This window comes from Hyperolius riggenbachi, chromosome 2 (assembly GCF_040937935.1).
Source record: "Hyperolius riggenbachi isolate aHypRig1 chromosome 2, aHypRig1.pri, whole genome shotgun sequence".
Lineage (NCBI taxonomy): Eukaryota > Metazoa > Chordata > Amphibia > Anura > Hyperoliidae > Hyperolius > Hyperolius riggenbachi.
Genome location: NC_090647.1, coordinates 528,365,498 through 528,379,027, shown reverse-complemented (window position 1 = coordinate 528,379,027; position 13,530 = coordinate 528,365,498). Strand labels below are relative to the sequence as shown.

The 13,530-nt window shown below is 49.1% G+C and overlaps 1 protein-coding gene across 4 annotated transcripts in view; it reads right to left on the bottom strand.

Moving 5' to 3' along the window:
• Positions 1 to 8,742: 8,742 nt before the first annotated feature.
• Positions 8,743 to 13,530, bottom strand: part of GABRR3 (gamma-aminobutyric acid type A receptor subunit rho3) — a 107,745-nt gene continuing 102,957 nt past the window's right edge. For all 4 annotated transcript variants that reach the window (XM_068270633.1, XM_068270635.1, XM_068270636.1 and 1 more), the window contains exon 9: positions 8,743 to 9,262. In XM_068270633.1, the coding sequence (XP_068126734.1) occupies positions 8,969 to 9,262 (294 nt within the window). In that variant the 3' untranslated portion in view covers positions 8,743 to 8,968. The remainder of the gene's footprint in view (positions 9,263 to 13,530) is intronic.

Here is a 13,530-nt window from a genome sequence, read left to right as displayed (position 1 = left end):
ATAAACAACTACACCATTGAAAAATTATTTAAAGAGAACCCGAGGCGGGGTTCTTACATCGCAATCCCCATACAGAGGCTGGGTCTGCTTATAGAGCCCAGCCTCTGTTGCTATGTAGCTTCCTCCAAAGCCCCCCCCCCCTGCGTGCTGTGAGACCCCATTAATCACAGCCGCGCTGTCGACACGTAGCGTGTCGCAGCGCGCTGTTTACACCTCACTAATGCCAGTTTCGCCGCTCCCCCGCCTCCTGAATCGCTCCGGTCACCGCCCACGTCCCTTCCCTCCCCGCTGATTGGAGGGAAGGGACACGGGCGGGGACCGGAGCGATTCAGGAGGAGGGCCAGAGCGGAGACCGACATTAGTGAGGTAAACACAGCCACATAGCGTGGCTGTGTTTTATGGGGTCTCGCAGCGCGCAGGGGGTGCTTTGGGGGAAGCTACATAGCAACAGAGGCTGGGCTCTATAGACAGACCCAGCCTCTGTATGGGGATTGCGATGTAAGAACCCCGCCTCGGGTTCTCTTTAACAGTCATGTACATGCGCCCTTAAAGGACATCCGAGGTTAAAATAAACTGATGAGAAAAACAATTGTATCCATCCCCCTTCTCCTAAAAATGACTTTTTTAGATAGCCCACAGTTTTATTTTATATTTAAATATAGTTTTTAGGTTTTTACTGTTTCATTGTTTCTGCTCAATGACACCTTCATTGAAGTATGCTAGAGCTCAAATCTATGAATTAATGATCCTTTTTTATCTCTTTCCTGCTTTTAGAAGCCATTTACTAACAGGAAAGTGTTTTATGGCTGTAATTACTTACCAGTGAGGGTTATGCTATGGTCTGGCCCAGTCCGACCCGGTCCTGACCCGGACAGAAACTGATACTTGCATACCTAATGTTTAACTCTTTCAGGCAGAGAATGAAATAAAGGAACACAGCATAGTAATAGGTGTGCTTGGCACTGTACATACACATGTCTATCTCACCATGTCACGTGGCATCTCGGTTGTCCTTTAAAGAAAAGCTAAATACCAAACCAAAAAATATTAGGATAGCACCTAGTGTCCTCACAAGGTTCACAGAGCTCCCCTGAGACAAAATAAATATACTGAATAAAGTAAACATTAATATATAAGGTAAAATACCATATAATGACCACTAGATGGTAGTGTAGTCTGCATAGTGTAGCAAACAATAGTCTATGAAGTTTCTCAACAGGAGTACATTTGAAATCGGCGCCGGTAGACTTGGGCGCAGGATACAGCGGTATATGGCTGATCCTGTTTCTGCACAAGTCCGGGCCGTTTTAATTACTATTCCCCCCCAAGGCCGCCATGGATAGTGGGGGAATGAAATAATTCGGCTTCCAGCGATTGATGGCAGAATTATTGTGTTTTTTAAGCAACCTCTGCTCAGTCTTCAGACGGAGCCGACGTTACTCACTGAGCGTTGCAATAGGAGTGATTCCTATTATAGTCTATGGAGGCGCCAGCTGCGCCCAAATCTAGCAGCGCTGAAAAGCACTGCTCCGTCTCAACAGGGCACATGAAATACAAATCAAATCAAAGCTAGCTTTATTGGCATGACCAAGATTCATACAGGTATTGCCAAAGCAAGGGGAAAAAGGGGGACATGAAATACAAAGGACAATACGCTGTGGAGCAGGGAATGCACCACCTTTCAGGCCTTGTTCACATTGCGTGTCCGTCCGCGTTGGGCTGTTTTCATTGTCCACACGGTCGGGGGGGGGGGTTTTAAAAACCACACGCGGGCGAAAAAAGCTGAAAACGCCTGCAGTGTAAACAAGCTCTCACTCAGAATCAGCTTCTTTTTGTTTCCTTGATACATTTTCTGAACAAATTTGAACAAAGTGAAAACACTTTTACTTCCTGATTCCTGATCAGGATTTAGTTAAAACAATTTATAATAATTGTTAGGGATGGAGAAACTGGTAAAAGGGTGAGCGTATGTGTTATTCAGAGCCAGATCATCCACAAGGCACACCTAGACAGTTGCCTAGGGCCTGGGGAGAATCTAGGGGCCTGGTGGACTCTAACCCCCACTAAATCTTACTAAAAAAGCGAAGTGATCACCAGCGGTGGTCAAAAACTACTATCTTGCCGAGGGCCCCATTTCATCTTAAAGGGAACTTTAACCGAGAGGGATATAGATGTCCCCATTTAACCTCCCTGGCGGTAAGCCTGTGAGCACGGGCTAAACCGCCGCGGAGGATTGCTCAGGTCCTGGTGGGCCGATTTGCACACTTTTTTTTGTTCCACACAGCTAGCATTTTGCTAGCTGCGTGCATTACTCGATCGCCACCGATTCGCTGCTACCTGCCACGTTAGGGCCCCCCCTCCCCAGAGGTGCCAATCAGTGCCAGGCAGCGCTGAGGGGTGGATCGGGACTCCCTCTGACGTCATGTCACGGTGACGTCATCCCGATCATCCCGATCATCGCCATGGCGATGGGGGAAGCCAAACAGAAAATCCCGTTCTGAACGGGATTTCCTGTTTGCTCTGATCGCCGGAGGCGATCGGAAGGGGTGGGGGGATGCCGCTACTCAGCGGCTATCATATAGCTAGCGCTAGGCTAGCTACATGATTTTAAAAAAAAAAAATTAAGTGCTGCGCTGGGCCCTGGCGGTTTTAATAGACTGCCAGGGAGGTTAAACTATACCAGTTGCTTGGCAGTCCTGCTAATCTCTTTGGCTGCAGTAGTGGCTGAATCACACACCTGAAACAAACATGCAGCTATTATTTTAAAAGGAAAAATCCTCAGTTTAGGTTCCCTTTAAAATGTACCAGAGAGTACCAGACAGAGGAGTGCACTGCGCAAGCATAGACTGGCCACGTATGGCTAAAGTTACGGGAGCCGGTACAGAAGACGGAGAAGGCTGAGGACGGCGGCGTGAGAGCGAACCATGCCGATGGGGCTGGAGGAAGCCCCAGGTATGTATAAAACTGGAGCGGAGTGAAAGTGGAAGGCCCCATCCCCTCTACTAAATGGCGCTGCACCCCTCCATACTCCATTATGGCCAGGGGCATAAATACAAACTACAGGGTGCTCCAGCATAACTTTTAATGGGGTCATCCATGATCACGAGTTATATTACTAATGAAGGCAACCATGATTCCCCCGTAACAACATTCAGTTCCTTCTTCCACAAGCCCCAGTTCCTGAAATCTCCCTGTCCTGGCTCTGTCCCTTGTGGCCCGGCTCGGCTGCTGAGGAGATTCAGGGTTTTACCTCCAATACGTCTTCCCTGGTGGTCTAGAGTGGTCAAAAAATGTAAAGCCTGTTTGTCCTACAGACCACTGCCAGATTATTGAGTTACTAGCAGACCCAAGCCCGTTTAAAAACAGGCTCTAGGTCTGTGTTTTCTCGCCGCCACCGCCCGCCTGTTACTGTGCATGCGCGCACACCCGCTGCACACCCGCCCGCCCGATCACATGCGGAGATGGACTAGACCAAAACATGTCGGTTCTGTCAGAATTTAACTGCTTACATTTTTTTCCTTGAGTGGTCCTTTAAAGAGAACCTGAGTTGAAGCTCGGGTTCAGTAAAACATACTTGCTTAAAGAGAACCTGTATAAAAAAAAAAATTCCCCTGGGGGCTACTCACCTCGGGAGGGGAAAGCCTCAGGATCCCAATGAAGCTTCCCCCATCCCTGTAGCTGCAGGCAATCCAGTGCTGGCTCCCCCGAAGTGTCCCGGAATCCTCCCTTGACAAGCCTGATAAGCGCTGATTTATTTACCTTTCCTGGCTCCAGCGGGGGCGCTGTTGCGGCTTTCCGCACGGAGATAGGCGAAAATAGCCGATCTCTGTCGGGTCCGCTCTACTGCGCAGGCGCAGGGGACTTTCGCCTGTGCAGTAGAGCGGCCCGATAGCAATCGGCTATTTCCGCCTATCTCCGAGCGGAGAGCCGATACTGCGCCTGCGCTGGAGTCGGGAAGGTAAATATTTACATATAGTTGCAAAGAAAGAAAAAAGAAGTAGGCACAGTGGATATCCGCCTTAGTTAGGGTTTCACTTCCTGGTATCAGAGTACAGGGTATCACCTTTTGCGTGCTCAGATGGATTAAATAGATATATTTTACTTCACTTCAAAGAACAGAAAAAATCTGGCACTGCATCAAGATTACTTATTTTGTCAGTTTTCATTTCCATTCATGTACAAACAAATCCATTCCATGATGTCAACAATACCTTCTACTGACATACCCTTCCAGAGTCCTGGCTGTGGGGCAATGTGGGGGCGGCAGCGGCCTGCCTGACGACCGTTTCGCTCAACGAGCTTCCTCTGAGGCTCACGGCGCACGGAGCCTCAGAGGAAGCTCGTTGAGCAAAACGGTCGTCAGGCAGGCCGCTGCCGCCCCCACATTGCCCCACAGCCAGGACTCTGGAAGGGTATGTCAGTAGAAGGTATTGTTGACATCATGGAATGGATTTGTTTGTACATGAATGGAAATTAAAACTGACAAAATAAGAAATCTTGATGCAGTGCCAGATTTTTTTCTGTTCTTTGAAGTGAAGTAAATATTTACATCCCTGCTGTTCGGGGAGGTTTATCTCCGCCGCCGTGGGGCCGAGGAAGACGGGGGAAGCCTCAATAGGATCCGGAGGCTTCCCCCACCCTAGGTGAGTACCACCCAGGAGAGGTTTTTGCTCAATACAGGGAAGCCTCTGGATCCTAATAAGGCCTCTCATTGTGTACTCTGCTCCTCAAATGCAGCTCGCGGACTCTCCAGCTGATCGGGGCCCGCTCCTCGCCCTCCACTTCTGGCACAAACGCAGCCATATGGAGCATGGCCCCATCTGCACTGTAGAATTGAGCCACTCAAGCTTGAAATGGCTGATGGTGAACACAGCTATAACACGCTTGTGGGCTGTCTGTGGTTTTGGCATCAGCACCAAAAGTTGAGAGGCTGTGATATCTGAGTGTCTGCCGGTGATGGTGTTGGTCAACGGACTCCATTGACTCATATGGTGCACAGCGGTTTGATATAAACTGTTAAAACAGTAGTATGTTCTGTGTCTTTTGTTTTCTGACTAGTTTAAGGCTGGTTTCACAGTAGGACGTTGCGTTTTAGGGGACGTTATGGTCGCATAACGTGCCCCTAACGCAACGCCTGGTGCTCTCTGATGTGGACTTCAGAATGAGCCGCGTTGTGCAGCTCACTCTGGCGTCCGTGATGCCGTGATGCGTACTCTTGGACGCATGCGGCATCACGTGGTCCCGCCGGCCAATCGCCGCACAGAGCGGCCGCTCCAGGAAGTGGAGTGAATATTAATTAGCCATGTGCCTGGCCGCTCTCCGCTCCCCCCCAACATTACTGAGCATGTGCAAGCAGTCTAACGCGGCTCTGCCGCTTATAAAGTACTGCATGCAGTACGTTGTCTTATGGCACAGCGCAGTGGCGTAGCTAAGGAGCTCTTGGCCCTGATGCAAGTTTTACAATGGGGCCCCCCCAGCACTCTATACATAGCAATTGATACGACGCACCAAAACCTGCCAATGGCAACCACGGTGTCAGAGGTGCAAGAAGGGGATGGGGAACAGTTTGTTAATGATTACCAATATTCAAAGTATCTATAGAAGTGATTATTATGAGCACAGGACCAATAGAGAGCTAATACTGTAGTTGAGGGAGGGCCCTTTGGGGCCCCTCTGGCCCAAGGGCCTTGATGCGGTGGCTACCTCTGCAACCCCTATTGCTACGCCCCTGGCACAGCGTTACTAGGCAACGCAACGTGGGCACTGTGAACAGCCCATTGATTTTTCATTGCTGTGCGGTGGGGTGTGTTACAGGCTGCTCTAACGTGCGCCTGTAACGTCCCACTGTGAAACCAGCCTTAAGGTACACAGTGTAAGATGGATTGGTCTTGATCCAAAGCACACGTATGGGCGCAGGCTCCAACATCGGACTTTAATTTGCTGCACTCAGTATGCTGAGTGTTTTCAGGACTGCAAACACGTTGGCAGAGCAGAACCATCCACCAGGCAACCTAGGCAGGTGCTTGGGGCCCAGTGGGTATCAAGGGGTCCACCTATCACTTTCTTTGACCTCTCTCCACTTCAGCTAACCAAAAGGACCACAAGGGGGCTCCAAATCTACTACCTTGCCTAGGGCCAGGTTACATCTCTGCAGGTGGGAAGATACGTTTTTCAGTTTTCTGGTTTCGTTTTTTTTGCCACAAGGACCGCACAGCCTGATATTCTTGTCATATGATTCCCTGCTTTCTTGTTTCTTGCAGAGCCAGATTTACAGCTCAGGAGCCTGTAGGCACAGGCATTCTTGTGCCTTAAACCCCGCCCCTCAATTCAGGCCACACCTCCATATTAGGTAGGCATTCCTCCTACCCTGACTAGGTAGCCAGATTTTCCCCAGTATTTGGTAACCCCATTAATCTAGGTAGTAGATGTGCACCTGCCTACCCCAAATATAGGGAGCCAGGTGTGCCCCTACCCCAGTATTGAGTAGCCTCCCAGTAGGTAGGGGGACATTTGGGGAGGGGAGCCACCTCTCCTAAATAAGGCGCCTGTAGGCACGTGCCTACAGTGCCTTATGGTAAATCCGGCCCTGATTTCTTGTTCACATTTTTATATGTATGACTTTTCTGTTGCAACCATGATAATTTATTGTTTTCACTGCGTGTATATTGATCTGTTTAACCACTTCACCTCTGAGGCGTTTTTTCCCCTTAAAAAAACAGAGCAATTTTCACCTGTCAGCACTCCTTCCATTCATTTGCCAATAACTTTATTACTACTTATCAAAACGAAACAATCTATATCTTGGTATTTTCACCACCAATTAGGCTTTCTTTAGGGGGTACAATTTGCTAAGAATTATTTTATTCTAAAAGTGTTTAAACGGTAAAATATAAGAAAAAATGGAAACAATTCATTATTTCTCAGTTTTCGGCCATTATGCAGTAGTTTTAAAATAAGACATGCTAATGTAATTAAAATTTTATTTGCCCATACAGTATGTCCCGATTAAAATTTTTCCCTAGTACAATGTTTGCCGCCAATATTTTATTTGGAAATAAAGGTGCATTTTTTCAGTTTTGCGTCCATCCCTAATTACAAACCCATCATTTATAAAGTAATAGTAATATACCCTCTTTACATACATATTAAAAATGTCAGTCCCAAAGGTAAGTATTTATGTATTTTTTTTTTATTTGTAAATTTTGTTTTTTTTTGTTTTTTTGTAACTATTGGGAAGTGTGGGAGGTCAGGGGTTAATTTAAAATGTAAAAATAAGGTGAAAAAATAAATAAATGTAGATATATTTTTACTATTTGGCCACAAGATGTCCTCACAGCTGACTTCCATATGTGTAGTATTACTACGCTAAGAGAAAGTGATGGATGGACGGTCTTTGTAAATGACAGCGCCATCTCATCTCATGGACGGTTGCTTCCATTCACAGGGGGACTTAGATCAATTAATGGGAACTGTGTTCTTATTCCTTGATGTAGCGGGTAACGATCGGCAGTGGTAACGTGCACGAGGGGCGCGGGGGAGATCCCTCTCTAATTGAATCTGATCAGAGGGATCTATTACCTGGACTCACATTGCACACCGATTTTCAATAGATATCAGCATGAAATGAAATGGAATCTGGTGTCCCCTTGGCGCCTGTACCATGTGATACCGGCGCATGTGGTAATGTCCTATATGCTCTGGTGTCACATGGCACAGGCACTTGCTGTGAGGCCAGACACTGGAGGAGGCCAGCATTTGCCGTGGTGTGACAGTTGAGCCACGGGCATTGGGGGTGGGGGCACACATACTGTACACTTGGGACACCAGCCGGGGGCTTCATCGGTTGTTGGGAAATAGAACGCCATTACTGCCACACACCTGATCATGCTCTTGTGAGTGTGACCAAGATTTTCCACTGTGCCTGATTGACCATTTCAACTGTCATGTTGCTGCACTGTTTCTCCTCCCATTCAATTAAATTATCATATGGGAAGGTCGATCGGCCTGCAAAATCAAGCAATGCATGGGCACTCAAACACAAAATGTACTGAATTTTGTTAAGTAGGCGTTGTGCTACCGTGTTTCCCCTAAAGTAAGACATCCCCTGAGAATAAGCCCTAGCAGGAATTCCTAGCATGCTTGAAATATGAGACATCACCCAAATGTAAGCCCTAGCAGCAGCCCACATGACACCAGCAAGTCACGCTCAATACAAAGCCTGGATACAGGAGAGCAGCAGTATAATGTTGAGTTCTACAGTCCTGTATATGGGTCAGACAATTTGCGTTTTTGTTGGAGCCAGACCTCCTGATCTGTCCTGATAAGCATCAGCAGCACTTCACCTCTTCCCAGAACACACAGCTTATCCTATCATAGCTCTGGGGGGGCCTGACTGAGAGTTCTCTGCCTGCAAGAAATAGACTCTTACCCTGGTTACCCACATGATCAGCAGAATGAATCAATTTCTTGTAAGTGAGAGCCAATATCTGCAAACCACAAGCTCTGAGTATGTGTTTCAGCATGGTGGGCAGTATATACATTTTGCATAGGAAAACTACCAGTGTTTCCCCCAAAATAAGACATCCTCTGAAATCAAGCCCTAGTACATCTTTTGGAGCAAAAATGTATATAAGACTGTGTCTTATTTTCGGGGAAACACGGTAACAACACAGCGCTGACATCCCAAGCAAGATGGCGGTGCCCATGAAAGACAGAAAATAAATACAGGCAGGAGGCGTCACCTATGAGAAAGATGTAATAATGGGAAATTTACTGTGTTAAGCATGTCTGTTACATCAAAATATTGTCACAGTTTTTGAACTATACATTAAGGACAGATTTTCTTGAATATGAGATACTATCCGACAAAAACCTGAACTTGAGTGCTGGCCTCTTATGTTGTTTTTACATTCAAAATGTATATATATATACTGTATATAACATATGTACAGCTTCACAATACGTCTTCTCATAAGTACATGCCCCAGTAGAAAAAGTTAAATAAAATGTAGACAGTTGGAAAGATAACCCTTGAATAAGTGTCAATGGCATGATTGTTCTCCAGAATAATTCTGCCAACGTTTCCCCTAATCGATTTCTTCCGTTTAACACGATTTGCATCCAGGGTGGCGACGCTGCCGCCCCGGCCACGTGACGAGCTCTCCTCCGAATACACGGAATAGTTCAGGTCAGCTTCGCTGTCATGGTAACACCCGTCAAATGCCATGGCCTGCACCGCCTCCAAGTTCAGAGTTGTGGATGACTAGGAGGAAAAGAACATTTAGTCAGTCTTACTTGTTATTATGTACTGTAGTTTAAAGTGAATCTGAAACCTAACTAAAAAAAAAAAAAACACCTAAGGAGTGGGAAGGCTCTGGTTCTATAAGTCTTTGGGAGAACGAGTGCTCCTGAAGACGGACGGCTCCGTACTGTGCACATGCGAGTGCACAACAGAGCATGCTTGCGCATGTGCAGTACAGAGTGGCCCATCTTTGGGAGCCCGAGTGCTCCTGAAGACTAGAGTTGGGCCGAACGGTTCGCCGGCGAACGGGGTTCGCGCGAACTTAGGTGGTTCGCGTGCGGGTACCGCACGCGAACCTTTTGCGGAAGAAGTTCGGTTCGCCCCATAATGCACCTGAGGGTCAACTTTGACCCTCTACATCACAGTCAGCAGGCCCAGTGTAGCCAATTAGGCTACACTAGCCCCTGGAGCCCCACCCCCCCTTATATAAGGCAGGCAGCGGCGGCCATTACGGCCACTCGTGTGCCTGCATTAGTCAGAGTAGGGCGAGCTGCTGCAGACTGTCTCTCAGGGAAAGATTAGTTAGGCTTAACTTCTTCCTGGCTGCATACCTGTTCTGTTCAGTGAGCCCTCAGCCCACTGCATACCTGTACTGTGATCCTGCCACTGCATAGCTGTTCAGTGATCCTGCCACAGCATACCTGTTCTGTTCAGTGAGCCCTCAGCCCACTGCATACCTGTACTGTGATCCTGCCACTGCATAGCTGTTCAGTGATCCTGCCACAGCATACCTGTTCTGTTCAGTGAGCCCTCAGCCCACTGCATACCTGTACTGTGATCCTGCCACTGCATACCTGTTCAGTGATCCTGCCACAGCATACCTGTTCTGTTCAGTGAGCTCTCAGCCCACTGCATACCTGTACTGTGATCCTGCCACTGCATACCTGTTCAGTGATCCTGCCACAGCATACCTGTTCTGTTCAGTGAGCCCTCAGCCCACTGCATACCTGTACTGTGATCCTGCCACTGCATAGCTGTTCAGTGATCCTGCCACAGCATACCTGTTCTGTTCAGTGAGCCCTCAGCCCACTGCATACCTGTACTGTGATCCTGCCACTGCATAGCTGTTCAGTGATCCTGCCACAGCATACCTGTTCTGTTCAGTGAGCCCTCAGCCCACTGCATACCTGTACTGTGATCCTGCCACTGCATAGCTGTTCAGTGATCCTGCCACAGCATACCTGTTCTGTTCAGTGAGCCCTCAGCCCACTGCATACCTGTACTGTGATCCTGCCACTGCATACCTGTTCAGTGATCCTGCCACAGCATACCTGTTCTGTTCAGTGAGCTCTCAGCCCACTGCATACCTGTACTGTGATCCTGCCACTGCATACCTGTTCAGTGATCCTGCCACAGCATACCTGTTCTGTTCAGTGAGCCCTCAGCCCACTGCATACCTGTACTGTGATCCTGCCACTGCATAGCTGTTCAGTGATCCTGCCACAGCATACCTGTTCTGTTCAGTGAGCCCTCAGCCCACTGCATACCTGTACTGTGATCCTGCCACTGCATAGCTGTTCAGTGATCCTGCCACAGCATACCTGTTCTGTTCAGTGAGCCCTCAGCCCACTGCATACCTGTACTGTGATCCTGCCACTGCATACCTGTTCAGTGATCCTGCCACAGCATACCTGTTCTGTTCAGTGAGCCCTCAGCCCACTGCATACCTGTACTGTGATCCTGCCACTGCATAGCTGTTCAGTGATCCTGCCACAGCATACCTGTTCTGTTCAGTGAGCCCTCAGCCCACTGCATACCTGTACTGTGATCCTGCCACTGCATAGCTGTTCAGTGATCCTGCCACAGCATACCTGTTCTGTTCAGTGAGCCCTCAGCCCACTGCATACCTGTACTGTGATCCTGCCACTGCATACCTGTTCAGTGATCCTGCCACAGCATACCTGTTCTGTTCAGTGAGCCCTCAGCCCACTGCATACCTGTACTGTGATCCTGCCACTGCATACCTGTTCAGTGATCCTGCCACAGCATACCTGTTCTGTTCAGTGAGCCCTCAGCCCACTGCATACCTGTACTGTGATCCTGCCACTGCATAGCTGTTCAGTGATCCTGCCACAGCATACCTGTTCTGTTCAGTGAGCCCTCAGCCCACTGCATACCTGTACTGTGATCCTGCCACTGCATAGCTGTTCAGTGATCCTGCCACAGCATACCTGTTCTGTTCAGTGAGCCCTCAGCCCACTGCATACCTGTACTGTGATACTGCCACTGCATACCTGTTCAGTGATCCTGCCACAGCATACCTGTTCTGTTCAGTGAGCCCTCAGCCCACTGCATACCTGTACTGTGATCCTGCCACTGCATACCTGTTCAGTGATCCTGCCACAGCATACCTGTTCTGTTCAGTGAGCCCTCAGCCCACTGCATACCTGTACTGTGATCCTGCCACTGCATACCTGTTCAGTGATCCTGCCACTGTATACCTGTTCTGTTCAGTGGACCCGCCACTGTATACCTGTTCTGTTCAGTGGACCTGCCACTGTATACCTGTTCTGTTCAGTGGACCTGCCACTGTATACCTGTTTAGTGAACACGCCACTGCATACCTGTTGTGTTCAGTGAACCTGCCACTGTATACCTGTACTGTTCAGTGAACCCACCGCATCAGTGCGCATACCTGTGCAGTTAAGTGAACCCACCTACCTACGTGAGTGCACGCAGTGTGATATACCACTCCGTGCATACCCGATATGGACAAAACAGGTAGAGGAAGAGGAAGAGGTAGTGGCAGAGGCAGAGGAAGGCCACCCGGCAGGTCTGCGCGAGGTCGTGTAAATGTAATTTCGTGTGGACCTGGCCCACAGTACAGTGCTCGGAAGAAGGCACGTCCCATCACCTCCCAAGATTGTCAGGACGTGGTTGAGTATTTAGCGACACAGAACACCTCATCTTGCTCAGCCACCAGCGCTACTACTAGCACCACTTCCGCTGCATTTGACACTTCGCAAGAATTATTTAGTGGTGGTGAAATCACTGATGCACAGCCATTGTTACAGCCAGATGAATTTTCACCAGCTCATATGTCTGCGTTACGCGACAACACTATGGATGTAACGTGTAAGGAGGATGAAGGACCTACACATTTGGATTTTTCTGAGGCAAGCGAAGCTGGGCAGGATGATTACGATGATGACGATGATAGGGATCCTCTGTATGTTCCCAATAGAGGAGATGAAGAGGGGGACAGTTCAGAGGGGGAGTCAGAGAGTAGTAGGAGGATAGAAGTTGCTGAAAGAAGCTGGGGCAGCTCTTCGTCAGAAACAGCTGGTGGCAGAGTCCGGCACCATGTATCGCCAGATTCGCCACCTATGTACAGCCAGCCAACTTGCCCTTCAGCATCAGCTGCTGAGGTCCCCATAGTGCCCACATCCCAGGGTGGCTCAGCGGTGTGGAAATTTTTTAATGTGTGTGCCTCAGATCGGACCAAAGCCATCTGTTCGCTCTGCCAACAAAAATTGAGCCGTGGAAAGGCCAACACTCACGTAGGGACAAGTGCCTTACGAAGGCACCTGCAGAAAAGGCACAAACAGCAATGGGATGGCCACCTGAGCAAAAGCAGCAGCAGCACACAAAAGCAAAGTCACCCTCCTTCTCCTCTTCCTCCTTCAGGTGCATCATCTGCTTATGCCGCTCTCTCCCTTGCACCTTCACAGGCACCCTCCTCCACTCCGCCTCTGCCCTTGAGCGGTTCCTGCTCCTCTGCCCACAGCAGCAGTCAGGTGTCCGTGAAGGAAATGTTTGAGCGGAAGAAGCCACTTTTGGCCAGTCACCCCCTTGCCCGGCGTCTGACAGCTGGCGTGGCGGAACTGTTAGCTCGCCAGCTGTTACCATACCGGCTGGTGGACTCTGAGGCCTTCCGTAAATTTGTGGCCATCGGAACACCGCAGTGGAAGATGCCAGGCCGCACTTATTTTTCCAGAAAGGCCATACCCCAACTGCACCGTGAAGTTGAGAGGCAAGTGGTGTCATCTCTTGCGAAGAGCGTTGGGTCAAGGGTACACCTGACCACGGATGCCTGGTCTGCCAAGCACGGGCAGGGCCGCTACATTACCTACACAGCCCATTGGGTGAACCTGGTGGTGAACGATGGCAAGCAGAAAGCGGCGGACCAAATTGTGACACCTCCACGGCTTGCAGGCAGGCCTCCTGCCACCTCCTCTCCTCCTGCTACATGCTCTTCGCTGTCCTCCTCCTCCTCCTTGGCTGAGTGG